The following is a 17,997-nucleotide window of genomic DNA, read 5'->3' as shown; positions in this document are numbered from 1 at the left end:
CTATCATCATCATTTATCTGTTTGTTTATTTTTATCCCCATACTAGTGCCATGGCGCGGGGTACTTGCCCGCTCTGTTCTCCACGTCCGCAGCCCCCAGCGCAGTGCCAGGCTCCTAAGAGGCACCGAAATGTTTGTCGGGTAACCGAGTGGAGGATGGGTGAGTCGCATTGTTGTAAAGATGCGTTACCCACGTTACTGTATGTAAAGCGTTCGGCAGGGTCGCCAGCACCTTGTTATTATTGCCGCTGCCGTTTGTTGGATGGGAGTTGTGCAGATCCCTCAGCCTCTCCGGCTGTCTCTCCATCTGTAAAACCAGCAGCTCGAATCACTGGATGGTCCCTGGGCTTCCTTCAGTCTGTAGAAAGTCTGCAGTTCCAGCACCTTCGTGCCCCCAGATGCTCAGCCACGGAAGTTCTTCCCAAAGCCCACCTGAAACTTCTCAGTAGCAGCCCTGCTGGGCTTGGGGGTGCTGAGCACCCCTTGGGAGGCAGCTCTTCCTCTGTTTCTTTTGACAGATCAGCACGGGGCGCAGCTGGGAGACCGTGAGTCAGCTCACTACTTCTTAGAACGGTTTCCATTCAGATACTTCTGTGTTTTATTTTAATTGGCTTTTGACGTGCTGTTTCATAACGTTTTATTGTGTTCAATAGAGGCGATTCGTTATGTGCATAATGAGAAGCCGTTTGATTTTAACTTCTTTGGTAAGAGTTTTCACGGAGAAAAAGTTCGGCAAATGAAAATCTTGCCGCACCGGGTGCCTTGATTTGGGGTTTTGGACACATGGTCCTTGGAGGTGAAGGTTGACACTGCCCTGTCCTGGGTGGGGCTCTGGTCCCTGGCCTTGGACGTTCCCTACAGGAACAGGGTCATACACCTCAGAGGGCCCGGGAGCATCTGTTGTAGGGGCTCAGGTTGCCAGGACTAAGACAGCCTTCACAGGGCCTGGACCTTTTCTCTCAGAATCCCCCTCTGAAAGAAGCATCCTGGAACCCCTTGTTTCCTCATAGCTGACTCTGGGGGGGAAGTTTGAGAGGTAAAGCCAGCCTCACACTCCTGGAATTTGGTATTTGGTATTCACTGAGTAACTGGGATGGCCTCGGAGGAGGGGAGAGGGACAGGTCTGGCCAGTTCTGTGGTGTTGTTTATACTTGAGATTACCTCACAGGTCCCAACCCGCTTCCCCGCCCCATCCGGTGGGGGCTGGCCCTCAGCCTGCCAGCCCCCTTTGCCCACATGCCGGGGAAGCCAGGGGCCAACATGGATCTCCCTGTGGACATCAGCTGAGTCTGGAAGCCTCACCCCTCAGGAGACTATGGAAAGGGACGGCAGCCGGGTGAGTGTCCCCGGGCCTTGGGCCAGAACTTCCCGGCGGTGAGGAAGCAGGGACAGGGCTGGGAGGTAGGTGGGGCGCCACCTGTATGCCTCTGGTTTGGGGGCAGATTGAGTGTGGTTTTCCTCATTTGAAGCTACTTGGGATTGAGACTGTTTGGCCTCCTTTTATCCTGGTTTCTAGGAGGGGCCCCTGGGAGGAGCGGACGGGATTTGGGATCTGCTCAGGAAGCACCACCGGGCTGTGTGCCTGAAGTTTGGGCTCCTGCTCTGTGTCCTGGGAGCACCCTGGCCAGGGCATTAATGCTGTTAGATCATCACTTTTGCTGGTTTGAGAAATCCCTGAACCTTGGCCTTCTAACTGGATTTCGGCGTTATCCTGGCCAACCCCCTCACTAGACTCCTAAGCCATCCTAGAAAAAGTGACTTTCTATGAGTATTTGGGACCTTCAAGGAGACTTGTCATTATCCCTTGGTTACTTTCAGGCTTCGTAACATCCATGCTTGGAAAGGGCTTCCTTATGTCTAACCATAATTCCTTCTGCTACAACTCAGGTTCCTTACCTCTTCTTCTGTTCTTGTTGGTGGTAGAGAGCGGCTAGAATGTCGTCTGTGGAAAAGCCAGTTATATACACGTGAAGGCGTCCGGAGATTTTGTTCCACTGTGCCTCAGCTCTCTTTCCTCGAGGGACGTACTTCTTGTGCTGTAATTCCTCCTTAGGTCTTGCTTTCTCCTCCTCTCCACCTTCTTTTTTTCTTTACCGATGTCCTCTTCTACCGACGTAGCAGAATCGGAGACTCTGGGAAGGATGGGGCAGCTCTGGGTTTGAGAAGGATCAGCTCAGCCTACATTCTGGCTTATAGTTGACTTGTGGGCCATTCTGAACCCAAGATACGTTTCTGCAACTTTCACTGTCACCTTTTCCGCCATTCTTCCAGCCCCCCTCTTGACTTTTCTTTCCCGTGCCTCCCTTTTGACTTCTGCACTGTTCTCCTTGGTTCCTGTCTCCACCTCACCAAGGTCACTGGGTCCCGGGCGTCTCGGGTCACTGGAGCCTCTTGTGAGCAGTAAGGGCAACGCATAGGGCAGAATGGAGTCTTGTCTGAGGTGTGGGGAAGGTGAACCCACAGTTACAGCCATGGGGCATGTTTGTTGGTGACTTTCTGGGAGCCTGCCCTCGATGATCCCTAAATACAGAGGATGAGAAGGGCTGATTTGTCTGAAGGAGGGTAGGGCCAGTCCCCGGGCAGGGTCATAGGGGTGACCTCTGCTTATGACGCTCATCTTTCCAGAGGTAGGGACCAACATGGAAGGTCACTGGAGGGGCACAGTGGCGAGAATAGACTTTTCCTTCCCGATGGAAGAGGTTTTAAGAGGTGTTGTAGGTGCCCTGTTCATTGTGGGAGCCTGTCCTAGCTTACTTTGGAATGAAAGAATTGGACCACTCTTCCCTCATTTAAGGTGCTTAAAGCCACCCCCTTGTTTAGGGTAGAACCTCCAAGATAGTGAGCTTGAGGTGGGGAGCAGGGGGAGCTCCCGGGGGCTCTTAATCTTATCTGCAGCAGATTATTTCACATCGATTAGTTGAATAGGAGCAGACTGGGAGAAACTGGTTGGCTAAGTCCGTGCCTTCTCTCGGAGGGCTTCACCACAGGGAGATGGACGTTGTGGCTTTTGTCCTTCAGCTCCTTAAAGTAGTGAGGCAGATGATGGCCAACGGACGTGAGCCTGATGAAGTTCCTGTGCATGTCGGTTGGGTCTTCAGGGGGACCTTGGACAGGAGGTAGAGAAGGCTCACAGCCTCTCTGTCTTCAGAGGAGGCGCTTCCTCCTCGGTATCATCATCCTCTAGGGGCTAGTCCTGACTCCCCTAACAACGTGTACAAATATCTCTTCTCCGTGCCTCAGGTTTTCCACCCACCAAAGAAGAGGGTTGGACAAATGCTTCCTCCCCCTCCCTCTGGCCCCTTTCTGGCTCCGTGACGGTCTTTGGAATTATACAGAATGGGGTCGGAGGTGCACCACACTGGATATGTGCATTTGTTCTTGAACAATAGTGTGTGTTTTGTGGTTTTTTTCCAAAAGGTGTCACATTCTTCATGCTTACAGAAGTGCAATGCTTATTACAGAAAACCGAATGGACCCGTTGCTAAAACAATAAGACGGTGTAGACGGGTCTTCTTCAAATAGACCAGGTTCTCAGCCAATCAGTCCAAGACCACAGATGCTGTGGACTCGAGAGCAGCTGGTGGTCCCAGGTCGGGTCCAGGATGAGGTACCCTCCCCTCAGGGGGCTGGGCAGGCTCCTAAGACGGAAGGCCAATAGGCTCCGGTCACCGTGCCATCAACCCCATAGTGCAGGCTCCCCCCGGACCCTTGGCGCCTGCTCTTTGCCCTTCTAGGCATGCTGCCCTCCCCTGAGACCTCTGTGTTCCATGTTATCATTGGTGCTGAGCAGCCTTTCACCTGGGCCTGTCCCACCTGCCCCTCCCCCCCTCCCCGCCCCCGCATTGTCCCTGTGACTTGGCAAATGTGAACGAGAATGTGTGGGAGTGTGTGTATGGGGCTGCAGGTTGGGGTGCTGGGCGGGAAGGCCGACTGATGTAACAATAGCCACTTAGCTTAAGTGTGTTGTTTTGGCCAAACAGCTTCCTCTTGGTACAGCAACAGCGGGGTGGACTGTGCCCAGCCAGGCAGGCCGGGTGCTGCAGGGAGGGGTGAGGCAAGCCGGCACAGGGAGCCCGGGGCTTTGGCAGGACCTTGGCAGGACCATGTGGAGTGTGCCTCCTCTGATAGGACCATCGGAGAGCCTCCGTTAAGTACCAGCCCTGAACTGTGTCACCACCCCAGCATTGGCGTGGGAGGGAAAGGGGGGGAAACTGAGGCCACCAGCCCCTGGGCAATCAAATATTAGTGGCTTGGCAGTAACGGGCCCTCGATGTTCTTTAAAGTCTTGATGAGGGGCGCCTGGGTGGCGCAGTCGGTTAAGCGTCCGACTTCAGCCAGGTCACGATCTCGCAGTCCGTGAGTTCGAGCCCAGCGTCGGGCTCTGGGCTGATGGCTCAGAGCCTGGAGCCTGTTTCCGATTCTGTGTCTCCCTCTCTCTCTGCCGCTCCCCCGTTCATGCTCTGTCTCTCTCTGTCCCAAAAATAAATAAACGTTGAAAAAAAAAATTAAAAACAAAAATAAAGTCTTGATGAATGAACACATGCATGAATGAATAAACTAATGAATGGACAAGAAGGTGTTTTGATTCTGGTCTAACGGGGATCTCCGAGGCTTTTTCATGAGGCCCCGTAAATTAGAAGGCACTTTAATGCTCACCCAGGCCGGTCATTTTCAAGTTCTTTGTAGCCGCAGCCTCTTTGGTTCAAATGAAATCGTATGTGGGGCCCATTGTACAAACTGCAAAGTGGGTCTCCTCTGTTTGAAGTGGGGTGAAGGACCCCAAGCCCTTTCCCTGCTACAATGGTCACTGAGACATCTCCACGGAACCTCTAATGCTCCGGGAACACTGCTTGAAAACAGCTGATCGTCTGCTCCCTTCATTTGCTAGATCGGGAGCTGAGACTCCGAGAGGGATGCCGCTGTCCTTCAGGTCACGTGGATATGGGAGCAGAGCAAGCCTCCCCTGGGTCTTCCAGGCCTGGGACAAGGGACGCCTCCACTCGGCTTCTTAGTCTGGAGCCCAGTGTGATGCCAGGGGTTCCCCAGTTTGGAAGGAGGTGCTGGCGAATCTGCCTGTGCTCTGAGGGGAGCCTGTATTTGTGGGATTTCTCCGGGTTCAGGGAGAGGGGGCAGTGGGACAGAGCCCTGTGTACCTGGAGGAACAACAAAGCCCGGGTTGGGCAGTGAGGATGGGGAAGAAGCATGATCCGCTCCGTCCCAGTTCAGACCGGTTCCTTGGAGACCAGTTCAGTCCAGTCCAGTCCACAGTAGAATGGGTTCAGGCCCCCCCCGCCGTGGCCCAGGGGCTCCCCAGCCTCCCAACAGGCCAGGGGGCCTTTTAGCTTCCTTGTACCTTTCAGTGCCTCCCGTAGGGACTGGGGGCATCTCTCCCTGCCTAGCCCAGGGTGGGGGCCTGCCTATGCCTCCCACTCTGAACATGCTTGATACTCACTGTGAGAGAGAAGCTCTCATGGGGCCTCAGTCTGGTGAGGAGTCCTTCCCCATCGGAGCCTGGTAAGGGGCGGTGGGAAAGCACAGTGATGTGCAGCAGCCGAAGAACGGGAGCCAGAAGGTTAGGGTTCGGGTCCCGGCACCACCCCTGACTGGCTGTATAACCTTAGACGAATCCCATTGCCTTTCTGGGCCTTCATCACCTTCTCAAGTGAGGTGATGCAGGCTGTATGAAGGGATGGCCCAGGGCAGAGGAGGGAGGCCCCACCAGCTTGGGCTGGACTCGAACGGGCCCTGACGGACCTGGCCTTGGGTCACGAAGTCATGTTATCATTGCTGCCTGCCGCCCAGGTGGACATTCTTCGGGTCTCGAGGGAACCCTTTCCTAGGCTCTTCTCCCTGGCATTGCCGGCTGGGCCCGTCAAAGGCGGGACCACTCGGGCTCTTGTTCACTCACTGCCATCCCCCACCAGGTCAGGGCCCACGGGACAGAGACTGCCACCAGAAACCATACCTGGGGTGGGGAATCTGCCCCTGGAAGCTGTGGAATAGAGGCCCGCAGACTAGGTGCAAGGGGCCCTGGGTTTTGGTCCCTATTCTGCTGTAAGAGGTACCTAAGTGACTCTGGGGAGAGCACACAAATGTTTCAGGCTTCTACTTCCTTGACTGTAAAATGGGAATAATAATTCTTATTGACTTCTGTTCAGGAAAGTGCTTGGAAAGAACCCCAGAGCTTGGGACTGCTCTTCTCAGCCCTCTCCCTGGCCTGTTGCTCGCTGCCTTCCCGTGGATCCCTGCTCCACCGGCCTTCAGGCCAGGCCACCTCATGCCCCAGGACACCCCCAGGGGTCTGTTGTGAGTAGGGACCCCTGGGGACTGCAGAGGCCCAGGCAGGTGGTGGCGGCGACAGCCTGGGGTATAGGCCTGGTCTGTGATAAAGTGAGGGCTCACGACTGTATTACCCCAGGGGCTCACCTCAGAGAGCACCCTAGGGGGAGGAGGGCGGGGAGAGGCAGGGCCAGGGAAGAGTGGCTGGCAGTGCTCGGCCAGGGAAACGGTCCAGAGTCGGCCACGCTCTGGCTGCGCCCTGTCCATCTGCCCTGCGTGCGGGCTGGGGAGAGCCTGGACTCGGCCATCTGCGTTCCATTCTGGGTCTTCTGCTCACTGGCGAAGGCCAGGATTGGGCCGGTTCTGGTCCCAGCTCAGCCCCTTGTATCTTGGGACTTTGGGCAAGAAGCCTCCTCTCTCCCTCTCCCCCACCTACTCCAGGCATCTGCTCTGAGGGTGAGGCCAGGCCACCAGGAGGGAGGCTGGATGCCAGCAGTTGCTCTCCAGGAACTGAGGAAAGGAAATGAGTTGCTGCTGTCGCAGGTTAGACAGCAGGAAGAACTTCCAGCAGGGTGGGGCGGCACGCCGTGAAATGGGTAAAGAAGGGTGGCGGTGGAATCTTCTATTCCAGTGGCCCCTGGAGACCTCTTCCCAGCCTCCTGTGATGGTCCGGGTTGAGGTTCGGAGTCAGGGAGGTAGAGCGGACAGCCTCCCTGTGGAGGCTGCTTTCCTTGGGTCTTGGGGCTGTCTGTCCATCCTGCTGTCCCTGCTGGGGTTCACGTTCCCCACACGGCAACTCTCCTGTGGGGCTGGGGCTCAGGCCTCTTCTCTTGCCCTGGTCTTCGGGGCCCGAGACTCTGTACGTGCCTCCCCCTGGCTCTGGCGCCAGAGGGCTTGCTCTCCGGAGGCCAGGACTCCCAGGATCCCCAGCTCTTTCTTGGATATTGCCCTGTCAATCCCCACACGCCTACTCCCCAGCCCTGGGCAGACTTTGTGCTGGGTTGAGGCTCAGAGTCAGCGGCTTTAGAGTCTGGCCGGGGACTACTCACCCCCTTGGGTACCGAGCCCAAGATTAGTCCCATTTTACATGCCCCAGCTCTCTCTGGACTCCGAGAAGAGGGACCCATGGGAGTCTCCTGCCTAGACCCTCGCTTGCCTGCTCAGGGGCTCTTCTGGCTGCCTCCTGTGCGCCAAGGCCGTGGGTGGGCACGCTGGGACCTACCGTGCAGGTGGAACATTGGGGAGAAGGTTGAGCAAGGCTCAGGAGGTCCCCCCACCCCGTTGCCTTTCTGGCTGCTCCAGGCTTCCCGCTGTGCCTGCCCCCCGCCAGCTACCCCTCTGGTCTCATTCCCTCCCCCTAGCCTTCCCATCATCCCCCTCTGGGCCTCCACCTGCTGTTCCTGCCATGGTGATGTGGTACCGGGACCAGGGCCCCGGGGTCCTGCTCAGGTGGGGACAACCTGAACTCTTGAATGAGAATCAGAGGCTTATGATAAGTCCCTGCAAGCCCACCAATCAGTTCAGCGGCTTTGGGCATGCTCTCTAGTCCCCTGCACCCAGTTTCCTCACGTATTAACTGGGGATCGTGGTTCCTGCCCAGTTGCTAGCAAGGCCCTGTGAGAATCACATAAAATAATGAGTGTGGAAGCTTTTTGCACATCGTAAGCCTCAAGGAAGGGAAGGAAGTCACTGGGGACACTCGTGATACTGTAGACTCTACCTGCTCTTAGTAGGTCTGGCCGGGACCCCAGCCCTGTCACTTACCTGAGATGTGAGTTTGGGCATCTTCTTAACCTTTCCGGACCGCGGTTTCAAGATCTGTTAAATGGGGCTCACACTATCAGCTGTGAAGAGCTTTGATGAGGTTGAGATGGGATCCAGTTAAGTTCCTAACAGGCTGCCACATTTGTTGTGGTGTGCCACACATTTATAGACCAGGTTCTTTCATGTGTATCCTGCGGTGATCTGGGGGAAGGAGGCGAGATCGGTCCCATCTTACCCGTGTGGAGATAGACTGAAGTGTTCACTTACTTGCCCAAGGCAGCCCGTTCGGGAATGGATGCAGTCATATTTGAGCACACATTTTTCTATTTCAAGTCCGTTGTCTTCAACAAACAGACACCCACTGTCACAGCTGATGGTCCCCAAGTCCTTACTTTCCATATGGCGTCTATAACAAACAACGCTGTGAAGCAGGGTCATTGGCTCACCTTACAAATACGGAATCTGAGGTACAAAGAGGTTAAGTCACTGGCCCGGAGTCACTTGCTGGCGTGGGGAGTGCTTGATGACTGGCAGACTGTCTCTCCTGTCCCCTGGCTCCCCCAGGTCCTGGCAAGTGCGGCACCCACCCGCGATTCCTGCCAGAAAGAAGTTCCACAAGACTGAGATCCCTGTGGAACCACCAGCCCCACTTCCAGGCTCCCCATGGTGCTCCCAGCCCTGCAAGGGCCCAGCTCCCAGTTCTCAGGCCACGTCCCAAGTGCAGAATGAGTGCCCTGTATACAGGTGCAGGGAGAAGACTGTGCCGGGGCTCTTGCTGCTGACTCGAGAAGGCAGGGGAGCTCAGACATAGGCAGGCTTGGGGCAGAATCCCGACTGTGTGGTTCTGGCCAGTCTGAGCTCTGGGCGTTGGTTTCCTTATCTGTCAAATGGGCTTCTAAAAACACCAAAGTCTCTGGGGACGATGGAGTGAGGACCTCACGAGCTCACAGACATGGAAGCTTTTTGTAGATTGTAAAGTGCTTTACATCGTGACCTAATTATTTTATTGTCGCACGTAATGGAAATTGGCCCCCAAGGGTAGGGAAGGCTTATTGTGTGAGCACAGCAGGGAAGGAAGCCTGGCAGGCCAGATGAGCTGCCCAGTGCCAGGGTCCCGGGCAGGTGCTAAGGCTTAGGCCACCACTGGTGGGAGGCACGGGGCTCTAAACAGTCTGGGTCTTAGGAGGGCCTTCGTCTGGCCTTTATCTCCCTAAGATGAGCTCCCGCCACCTTCGGCCCTTTGGTCATGCCTCGTGGCTGTTGACGTTCATCCAGGTGGGTGCTGTGTGGGCCAAGGCAAAGGCAGAGAGAAATGGTCATTTCCTGCCCAGCCCCCATGTGCCAGATACAGGCAAGACATTTTCTATTTTATCTCACTGAATCCTCAGCATCATTAGTCCTATCCTACAGACTAAGAGAAAGAAAGGTTCAGTGGCTTGCCCGAAGTCACGCTGCTGGCTGCAGGATCGAGACCCGGGTCTGCCTGCCTCCGAAGCCATCGGCTGTCAGCTGACGCATGCTGTGTTTTCAACACATCCTCAGCGCCTCTCCTTGCCCCCTCCCCCACCCCAAGTCCTGTTCCCCTTGGAGCGTCTAGGGGCTCACCTGTCTTCATTTTATGGAAGTCTAGCGTCTGAATCCGAGCTCTGGTTCAGCGGTGTCGGCTGCAGCCCATCTTCGGGTCCCTGAACACGTACAAGTGTGTCCCTGCTCAGCTGGTGGGGCCACCTGGGTCCACGTGTATTTACCCACATCCATTAATTAACCCCAGTAACTCCCTGGGATAATGGCTCCTGGTCCCTGCCCGCGGGAAGCCCGAGTGTGGTCAGGGACTGGAGATTCCTTCTTGAATTCATCTCGCAGCCTCGAGAACAATGAGGAAGTGACCAAACCAATTACCTCTGACTCTTAGAAAAGGGAGTTTTAAAAAAGGAAAACAAGAAGCCCCCCCCGCGTGGTGGAGGTGATGGTGTTGCCTTGGGCCGATGTGCTAACGAGGAGGACTTTTTCTTAACTGGTTTGCTTACTAATGACAAATGTTAAGCATGGTGGCAGGTGAGGGTTGTGAACAGGTCCCAGCGGTCCCAAGCCTGTCCCCTCCACACAGCCCTGCCGACTGTGCCCCCCCCCCCCCGCCCCCTGCCACTCCTTCTCCTGGGCTGCCTTCCTGAGCAGACCAGTCAGTGCTCAGCAGAACTTGGGACGAGGGGCAGGTGCGGTCCCTGCGCCAGGTCAATTCCCAGCTCCCCCTGCTGCCCCTGGGGACTTCCGGAGGGGGCTTAAGAGGTAGAGACGGTGGGGCGCCTGGGTGGCGCAGTCGGTTAAGCGTCCGACTTCAGCCAGGTCACGATCTCGCGGTCCGTGAGTTCGAGCCCCGCGTCGGGCTCTGGGCTGATGGCTCAGAGCCTGGAGCCTGCTTCCGATTCTGTGTGTCTCCCTCTCTCTCTGCCCCTCCCCCGTTCATGCTGTCTCTCTCTGTCTTAAAAATAAATAAACGTTGAAAAAAAAAAAAGAGGTAGAGACGGTACAAGGGGCCTGAGGGAGGTGACAGGGACCGGGGGCCCTGCAGGACTGCCCACCCGCTCCCTCTTAGATTTAGAGCACCCCAGAGGCTCCGCTTTCCAGGAAGGAACAGGCCCCACATTCACGGATGGCCTCCTAAGACCAGCTGCTGCACTGTCACCCTCGTCCCTCCTCAGAGAGGCAGGAGAGCCTCGTGGTCGGGTTGGCCACCGAGCCTGACTCTCTGGACTCCCCCTCTGGCCCTGCCACTCGCCAGCTATGACGGCATGATCACATTGCTTAGCGTCTCTGCTTCTGTTTCCCTTGTGCAAAATGGGGGTGACGGGGCTGTTGTGAGGGTGAAGTGAGTGAATACATCTAAAGCTCTGAGAGCGCGGGCAGTCCCCTGTCCCCGTCCGTTAGAGCAGACGACTCCAGCGGCAGCTGCGTAGGGTTGAGGATCTTGTGCAAGAGGGATAGACTCCTACCCCAGCCCGTGCCTTCTTCTGGCTTTGCCTCTCCCGTTTCCCTGACGCGCTGCTGAATCGGTACATGTGCGCCCACGCGAGTGCGTGTGGGTGCAGGTGCATGAGTGAAAGAGAATTCTGGGGTCACTGAAAATGGTGGGCTGCAAGGCAGGCCAGGGTTTTCCCTTGAGTGAGTGCTTTCCACACTCTTCAATGACAGCTCGTAGCAAGAACGTGGTTTTCTCAATCTGGGGCCCACAAAAGACAGGGGCAGGGTGTGGGGTGAGAGAAGTGAAGAGGGGCCGAAAGAGTGATTACTTCCCCCATCGGGGACCACACCTCCCTGAGCGACTCTCAGAGCGAGGGTCCCTATACCCAGGTAGCCAAAGCAAGGGCCCCCAAGCCCCAAGCGGAGGGCCCACGGCCCTCTGCCCGCTCCGTAGATTCCCGTGATGGGAGAGGGGTGTAGGGAGCTGGGGAGAGTAGGGTTTTTGAACTTGCACTCCATCCTGAGATACTCTTCTTCTCAGATGCTTCCCTGCCAGGGGGCGGTGGGGCGGGGGGTGGGGGGGTGGGGGGGAGTTGCTCAACCCCTGGCCACTTGCCCTGGGGCATTTATCTGCTGGCTTAGCAGGGCTGACAGTTGGGGAGTAGCTTCTCAGGGGAGTAGCCTGAGGGATGCCCTTCATTCTGTTTTCAGAATGCTTCCCCCGCACGGACGTCTCCAGCCCGGGCATCCCCTTCCAGGTCAGCATCCGGCAGGTCATTGTCCGCCAGGTCAGCCTCCACGGCCTCCTCTCCGACGAGAGTGTACCTTGTTAGAGCAACACCAGTGGGGGCCGTGCCCATCCGGGCATCTCCTGCCAGGTCGGCCCCAGCCACCAGGGAGAGCCCAGGTAAGGGGGACGCTGCGGGGAAGGCAAGAGCACAGGGAAGGGGTCGGTGGGTGGGGAGGAGGGGGGAACAGTCAGACGTGGGCAGGGGGGGCCCGGGGAGGTAGGGGCCGAAAGGAGCCATCCCATGCAAGCCCGAGACCGTGGAAAATTGTGGCCAGCGGGGTAGGGGAGAAGAAACCAGGTCCAACGAAGCAGCTGTAACTTTGGGGGCCGGGCAGCCTGGGTCAGAGGACAGATTTGGAGAGCTGGGGTTAGAGAGCCCGGTTAGAGACTGGGGTTCTTTCCTCAGGCTGCCCCGTGGGTCTGCCGGGAGGCCAGGGTCTGCCCTAGAGCAGGGTCCTGATCACGGGTCCATCTGTGGTAGAGGAGGAAAGGGAGAGATTCTGACCAGGTAGGCGCTCTCACACGCCAACTCTCCAAACTGGCTTCTGTGGTTCAGGTGCTGGATGGAAGTCACAGCGGCCAGATGGGCCTTGGGGCTGGCTCTGCCCCTAACAGAACAGTGTTCCTGCCCATCCTTACGCTGCCCTCCTCCTATCCTAGACTTCGGCCTGTCCCCACCACCACAATACAGACTGGCCCGGAGAATTGTCCCTATTTGGGGTCCCTTTCACAGTCTTGCCCTCCTCAAGGGCTGGTGAGGGACCCTCGGGTCGTGGCCTCTGGAATCAGACACACCTCATTTGAATCCCTGCTCTGCCATTCACTAGCCAAGTAACCTTGAGCAAGTTCTTTACCTTTTTGTGAACCCCAGTTTCCCCGCTTCTAAAATGAACCTGGTAACGCGCAGCTCACAAGGGTGCCTTGAGAATTACATGAGAGAACGCTTGCGAATGCCTGGCTGGCCCGTAGTAGGTGCTTAGTGAAAGGGAGCTGCAGGTACCGGGTGAGGTGGCGTCACATTCTGGAGTGCAGGGGTCCTAACGGGGCCCTCCCAGGCCAGCCTGCTTCCTCCTCCCTCCTCCGCTCCACCGGACCCCTCTCAACAGCCTTACCCTCCCCTGCTCCTGCCCTGTCCCTAGGTGTCAGCTTGCCCAAGTTCACCTGGCAGGAGGGCCAGAAGCGGCTGCCACTCATCGGATGTATCCTCCTCCTCATCGCCCTCGTGGTGTCGCTCATCATCCTCTGTGAGTTTCACGGAGGGAGCAGGGGCGGGCTCTGGTCATGGCAGGCTGGAGTGGGGTCCCCGGATGGGGGTGCGGCGCGGGGAGTCCTGAGTGGGGAACGCACACTCGCTGGCTACCGTGCCCCCTGGAGACACTCTTGCAAATGGCCTTGGACCACAGGGCCTGCAGGCCCCTTTGAGGACACGGGGTGAAGGGGAACCGGGCTCGGGCTTCGTCTGTGCTACTTCCTGGGCATCTTGCCCGGGAGAGTGAACCACTCTGAGCTCAGCTTCTGCATCTTCGGATGGGGTTAAATTCATTCAGTTCGTTTGACTTACTCTGTGCCCTGTCCGTGCTCATAAAGACTTCACTGGGTTATGGGGAATAAATGAGATGAGGGCACAAAACCTAAAAGTGCTCATTATTTTTTTAAAAACTTAAAAAAAAAAAAAAAACCCAAAAAACAGAGTAGAGAAAGTCAGGCATTTTCAGACAATGAGATAAAGTGCTCAGGGGCTTAGGCTTCCTTAACCTCCCCACCCCCCAAAATACCCCACACATGTACTTTAGAAAAGATACCCAGGACAGGGTCTGGGGCTCTCTGCTGGGGAGCCCACCGTGGGCCCAGCACAGCGTGGGACCTTAGGAGGGAGCACACATCAGGCCACACTGTCCTCAGGGCGATCACAGTCTTCTGAGGGACATAGCTGGAAAATTAAGGTCACATGTGACCGTCAGGAACAGGTGACAGCTGCGTGGGCTGGGACGGTAGAGGCCAGCTCACGAAGGGTCAGGTGACGGCCTGGAAGACGGGAGGGCACGTTGACAGGGGATCTGAGCAGGATAAGCAGCTGCAGGAAACATAGGGGGCAGGTGGGCAAGGTCGGCGTGGGGGAGGGAAGGGACCCACTTAGCCAGAGAGGGAAAAATACTATTTGGGGCCGTGGGGGCCGTCTGGGTATGGCTGGGCCCCACTGTAGAGAGCTTGAAATGCCAGGCCGGGGGTTAGGCTTCTGTTAAAGAGGCAGCACATGTGGTGAGGAGCCGGCTGGACCACTGCAGGGAAACACGGGCTGGCCAGGCTGCTCCAGGAAGGAGATGACGCAGGGGGAGCTAGTGTGTTGGTTAAGGGCATGCCCCGCCCCCCCGCCCACCATAACATCCGGGCTCTGCCACTTACCAGCTGTGCGACCACAGCAAATGGATTAACTTCAAGCCTCAGTGTCCCCACATGCCTGACAAGGTGGCGGCGTCACTGTCACGACGCACATAAAGGTCTCAGCCCGGTGCCTGCCACATGGTGTCCATGTGAACCTCCAGCCAGGACTTGCTGTCCCTCCCACACAGGGCAGCGCTCCGGGGAACCCCCCGGCCATCCTCTGAGAGGGGAATGACCCCTGAAGGGATGAGATGGCATCCAAGGGCCCCCCCCCCCCCCCCCGGATAGGCTTATAGTCATGGTGTGGTTTCACAACGTTTCTTGAAGTCCCCTGACTGTCAAGGTGGCCCCTCCATTCAGAGGGGGACTGACCCGGGTTCCCGGGAGCCTCAGTGCCCAGGGCGTGGGAGGGGGAAGACCAGGGCACAGAGAGGAAGGGCAAGTCCAAAACATTAGGTGGCATTGGTGCCGGGGTCTGGAAGGAGCAGACACACAAGGGTGACCTTCACCTTGGGTAACTGAGCGCGTGGTAGGGTCAGTGGGGGAAGCAGGGGGTCAGGCTGAGGAGCAGATTGAAGACGAGGGGCAGGGTGAGGAGTTAGAACTCGGGTTTCTTGGGCACTCGAGGGAGGCTGTCTCCAGGCAGGAGGGATGGGACTCCCAGTTTGAGAAGAGGTTGGTGTTTGAGACAGAGGGAGTCACGAGGCTGACTTTCACACATGGTTTGTGAAGCTTGTGCATTTGGGAATCAGCCACCTAGAATTTTTCTTTGAATGGAAAGACATTTAAAGGCATAAAGACAAGTAATGGGGCAAGAACTGAGTAAAGGACACATCCCTTGTTTAGGGGAGAAAGAGAAGGAAGAAAATCCAGGAGTTTCTGGGACTAAGGAATGGCCTTGGAGAAGACAGGATGGCTAGTGCTTGCGTGTGGGGACTGTGGAGACAGAAATGTCTCTGCCATGACCCACAGAGCAGAGATGAATGGATGCCAGAAGGGCTCTGAGAGGGGGGCTCTGGGATGCTGGAGGAGGGCTTTCTCTGGTCACCGCTCTGGCCCATGTAGGGCATGGAAGCTTCCAAAGCAGTACCCGCCTCCACGCCTCCCTCTCCCTCTCTGTCTCTCTCTTTGTCCCTCCCTCTTTCTTTCTCTCTCTCTCTCTCTGGGTGGCTGCTTGAGTCTGCCTGGTGCTACCCTGCTTGCAGGAGCTTTCCAGAGCATTCTGGAGCATTCCTGAGCAGCCTTTCTCTCCATACAGATGGGGGAAGAGAGCCCCAGAGTCCAAGAGGGATTGCAGGTCGGTGTCTCAGAACCCCCAGGGCCTCGGGCTGCTTAGCGTCTGGTCTCCCGGGGGCTGGCAGTGACCCGGCTGTCTGCTTCACTGTTTTCCAGTCTACTTCTGGCGGGGCCACACAGGAATCAAGTACAAGGAGCCAGTGGAGAGCTGCCCCATACATGCCGTGCGCTGTGATGGGGTCGTGGACTGTAAGCTGAGAAGTGATGAGCTGGGCTGTGGTAAGGACGCTGGGCACGGGTGCGTGTGTGAGAGGGTGTGAGTGCACACTGCAAACCGCCCATGAGCTTGAATAGGGGGCAGTGGACAGAGAGCCGGAGGACCTGGGCTCTGGTCACAGTAGCCTTGGGTCTGAAACCTGGCTTGGGGTGCTGTGTGACTTGGGCAAGTCACTTACCTTCTCTGGGCTTCAGTTTCTTAATTTGTGAAATGGACGAGATTAGTAGTTCTCAGAATCTGTCTACTCCCGAGTAGCAGACAAAATGAAGCTGCTCTGGCCGGAGGCAGGTGTGGGGTCCAGAGCCCCGTCCACATGCCCCTGCTCTTTGCCCAGCAGGTGACCCCTGACTCGGCACCCCCTGTGGTTTCATAAAGTCAGTTTGTCAACAGCGGGCCTAGATGAGCACAAAGGTCTCTTTGAGCCCTGATCCTCAGTGCTTTCTATGTATATGTATAGCCCCGATGCAGGTGTCTATGTATAGCCCCGTTGTCTATGTCTAGCCCCGATGCAGGTGTCTGTGGGTGCATATCGCCTGTGTGTTTACGCGTATCATTGCCCATAAGCACGTCTCTCTGTGACTGAACACGCAGTCGGATCACAGACCCTATTCCCCTTGTCACTCTCTCGTTCGGGCATGTCACTGCCCTCTTGGGGTGCTGCCTCCTGGCGTTGCTCACCCCGTTTTCCCAGCAGAGGTCCCCTGGGTCCTGTGGCATGGAGGGCTGTCCGCCCTGCCCCAGCCCCTGCCTTGGCTCTGCCTCTACTGAGTGTCTGGGGCTTCTGAGCCCTGGCCAGTGATCATTACCTCCCGGATCTGGCTCCCGGACGTTCCCCAGGCCCCAGCGAGGAGCCTTAGGACAGGAGCATCTCAGAGCCTCACTCAGGACATTCCTCAAGACTTTGGAGCTTCCTGGGTGCTGAAAGCCCGCTCTGCCCTTTTCTTGCCTGGCAGTGAGGTTTGATTGGAACAAGTCTCTGCTTAAAGTCTACTCTGGATCCTCCCATCAGTGGCTTCCCATCTGCAGTGACAGCTGGAACGACTCCTACTCAGAGAAGACGTGCCAGCAGCTGGGTTTCATGAGGTAAACCTCTCCCCAGGGTCCCAGCTTTGGGGATGCCTCGGGCTCTTTGCAGGGGCCTCTCAGGCTCATTGTGGGCACCTTGAAAGGGCACCTGGGTGGCTCAGTCCGCCAAGCGTCCTGTTCTTGATTTTGGCTCGGGTCCCGATCTCGCGGTTTGTGAGTTCGAGCCCCGTGTGGGGCCCTGTGCTGACAGCGCGGGGCCTGCTTGGGATTCTGTCCCTTGCTCTGCCCCTCCCCCACTAGCTTGTACCTGCTCTCTCTCTAAATAGATAAGTAAATAAACATTAAAAAAAGAAGATAAAAAAGATCCTCGAGGACCAGGGATGAGAGCACTAGCTCAGGACACTCTTGAGTTAGGCAGAGACAGTGGCCTCGGGAGCCCAAGCCTGGGGGGTAAGTTGTTCCCACGAGGCCAAAGTAATTATTTATAGATCTGCCGGAGGAGGTCACTCCCGCCCGGTTCTCTGCATCGAAGTGGCCTTGTGTCCAGTGATTGCATTTAATGGTCGCGGTGGCCCTGTGAGGGGGATGGGCTTTGGGGCCTGTCTTGTCTTCTCCTCACGGCTGGGAATTAGGGGCTGGGGCTCTGAGCTACAGCAGTTGTGGCTTGAGCTGGAACTCATCAAAGGGGGAAGGAGGGGCACCTGGGTGGCTCAGTCGCTTAAGCGTCCGACTTCAGCTCAGGTCACGATCTCACGGTCCGTGAGTTCGAGCCCCGCGTCAGGCTCTGGGCTGACGGCTCAGAGCCTGGAGCCTGCTTCCGATTCTGTGTCTCCCTCTCTCTCTGCCCCTCCCCCATTCATGCTCTGTCTCTCTCTGTCCCCAAAATAAATAAACATTAAAAAAAAATTTTTTTAAAAAAAGGGGGGGGGAAGGGGACGGGCAGGTGTGGCCAGGTAAAGTCTTAGAATCTTTGGCTCTCAAGATTTCCAACCAAAGCTGATGTTAGTGGGTGGGGCGGGGAGTAGGGTTAGGACAGCCTTCCTGCTTGAAGGGGTTCCCCATCCTTCCCTTATTTGCAGGCCACAGAGCCAACTCCGTCCTCCCTGCTGGTCTGCGCTTTGGGGGGTTCACCAGGGTGTGTGAGGTCGTGGGGAGAAGGGTTTAGGATGCCGCTGAGGACTCTCTGTAGAAGAAGCACCTTGAGAAGCGGGGCTCGGAGGCTGGGGCTTAGAACCTGTTCTCTGCCCTCACTTCAGCCTCAGAGTTCTGATCGTCAGAGAGGGACC

At 56.8% G+C, this 17,997-nt stretch overlaps 1 protein-coding gene across 3 annotated transcripts in view; it reads left to right on the top strand.

Moving 5' to 3' along the window:
* The first annotated feature begins 978 nt into the window (after positions 1–978).
* Positions 979–17,997, top strand: part of TMPRSS13 (transmembrane serine protease 13) — a 29,157-nt gene continuing 12,138 nt past the window's right edge. Inside the window, exons 1-6 of one of the 3 annotated variants that reach the window (XM_043579457.1) lie at positions 979–1,335; positions 11,712–11,907; positions 12,930–13,034; positions 15,431–15,469; positions 15,565–15,687; positions 16,639–16,768. In XM_043579457.1, the coding sequence (XP_043435392.1) occupies positions 1,093–1,335; positions 11,712–11,907; positions 12,930–13,034; positions 15,431–15,469; positions 15,565–15,687; positions 16,639–16,768 (836 nt within the window). In that variant the 5' untranslated portion in view covers positions 979–1,092. The remainder of the gene's footprint in view (positions 1,336–11,711; positions 11,908–12,929; positions 13,035–15,430; positions 15,470–15,564; positions 15,688–16,638; positions 16,769–17,997) is intronic. The other 2 variants (XM_043579455.1, XM_043579456.1) reach the window with 2 other exon arrangements.

The sequence above is a fragment of the Prionailurus bengalensis genome, chromosome D1 (genome assembly GCF_016509475.1).
Source record: "Prionailurus bengalensis isolate Pbe53 chromosome D1, Fcat_Pben_1.1_paternal_pri, whole genome shotgun sequence".
Taxonomy (NCBI): domain Eukaryota; kingdom Metazoa; phylum Chordata; class Mammalia; order Carnivora; family Felidae; genus Prionailurus; species Prionailurus bengalensis.
Note: the sequence above shows the minus strand (reverse complement) of the source record. Positions and strands in the feature narration are given on the sequence as shown.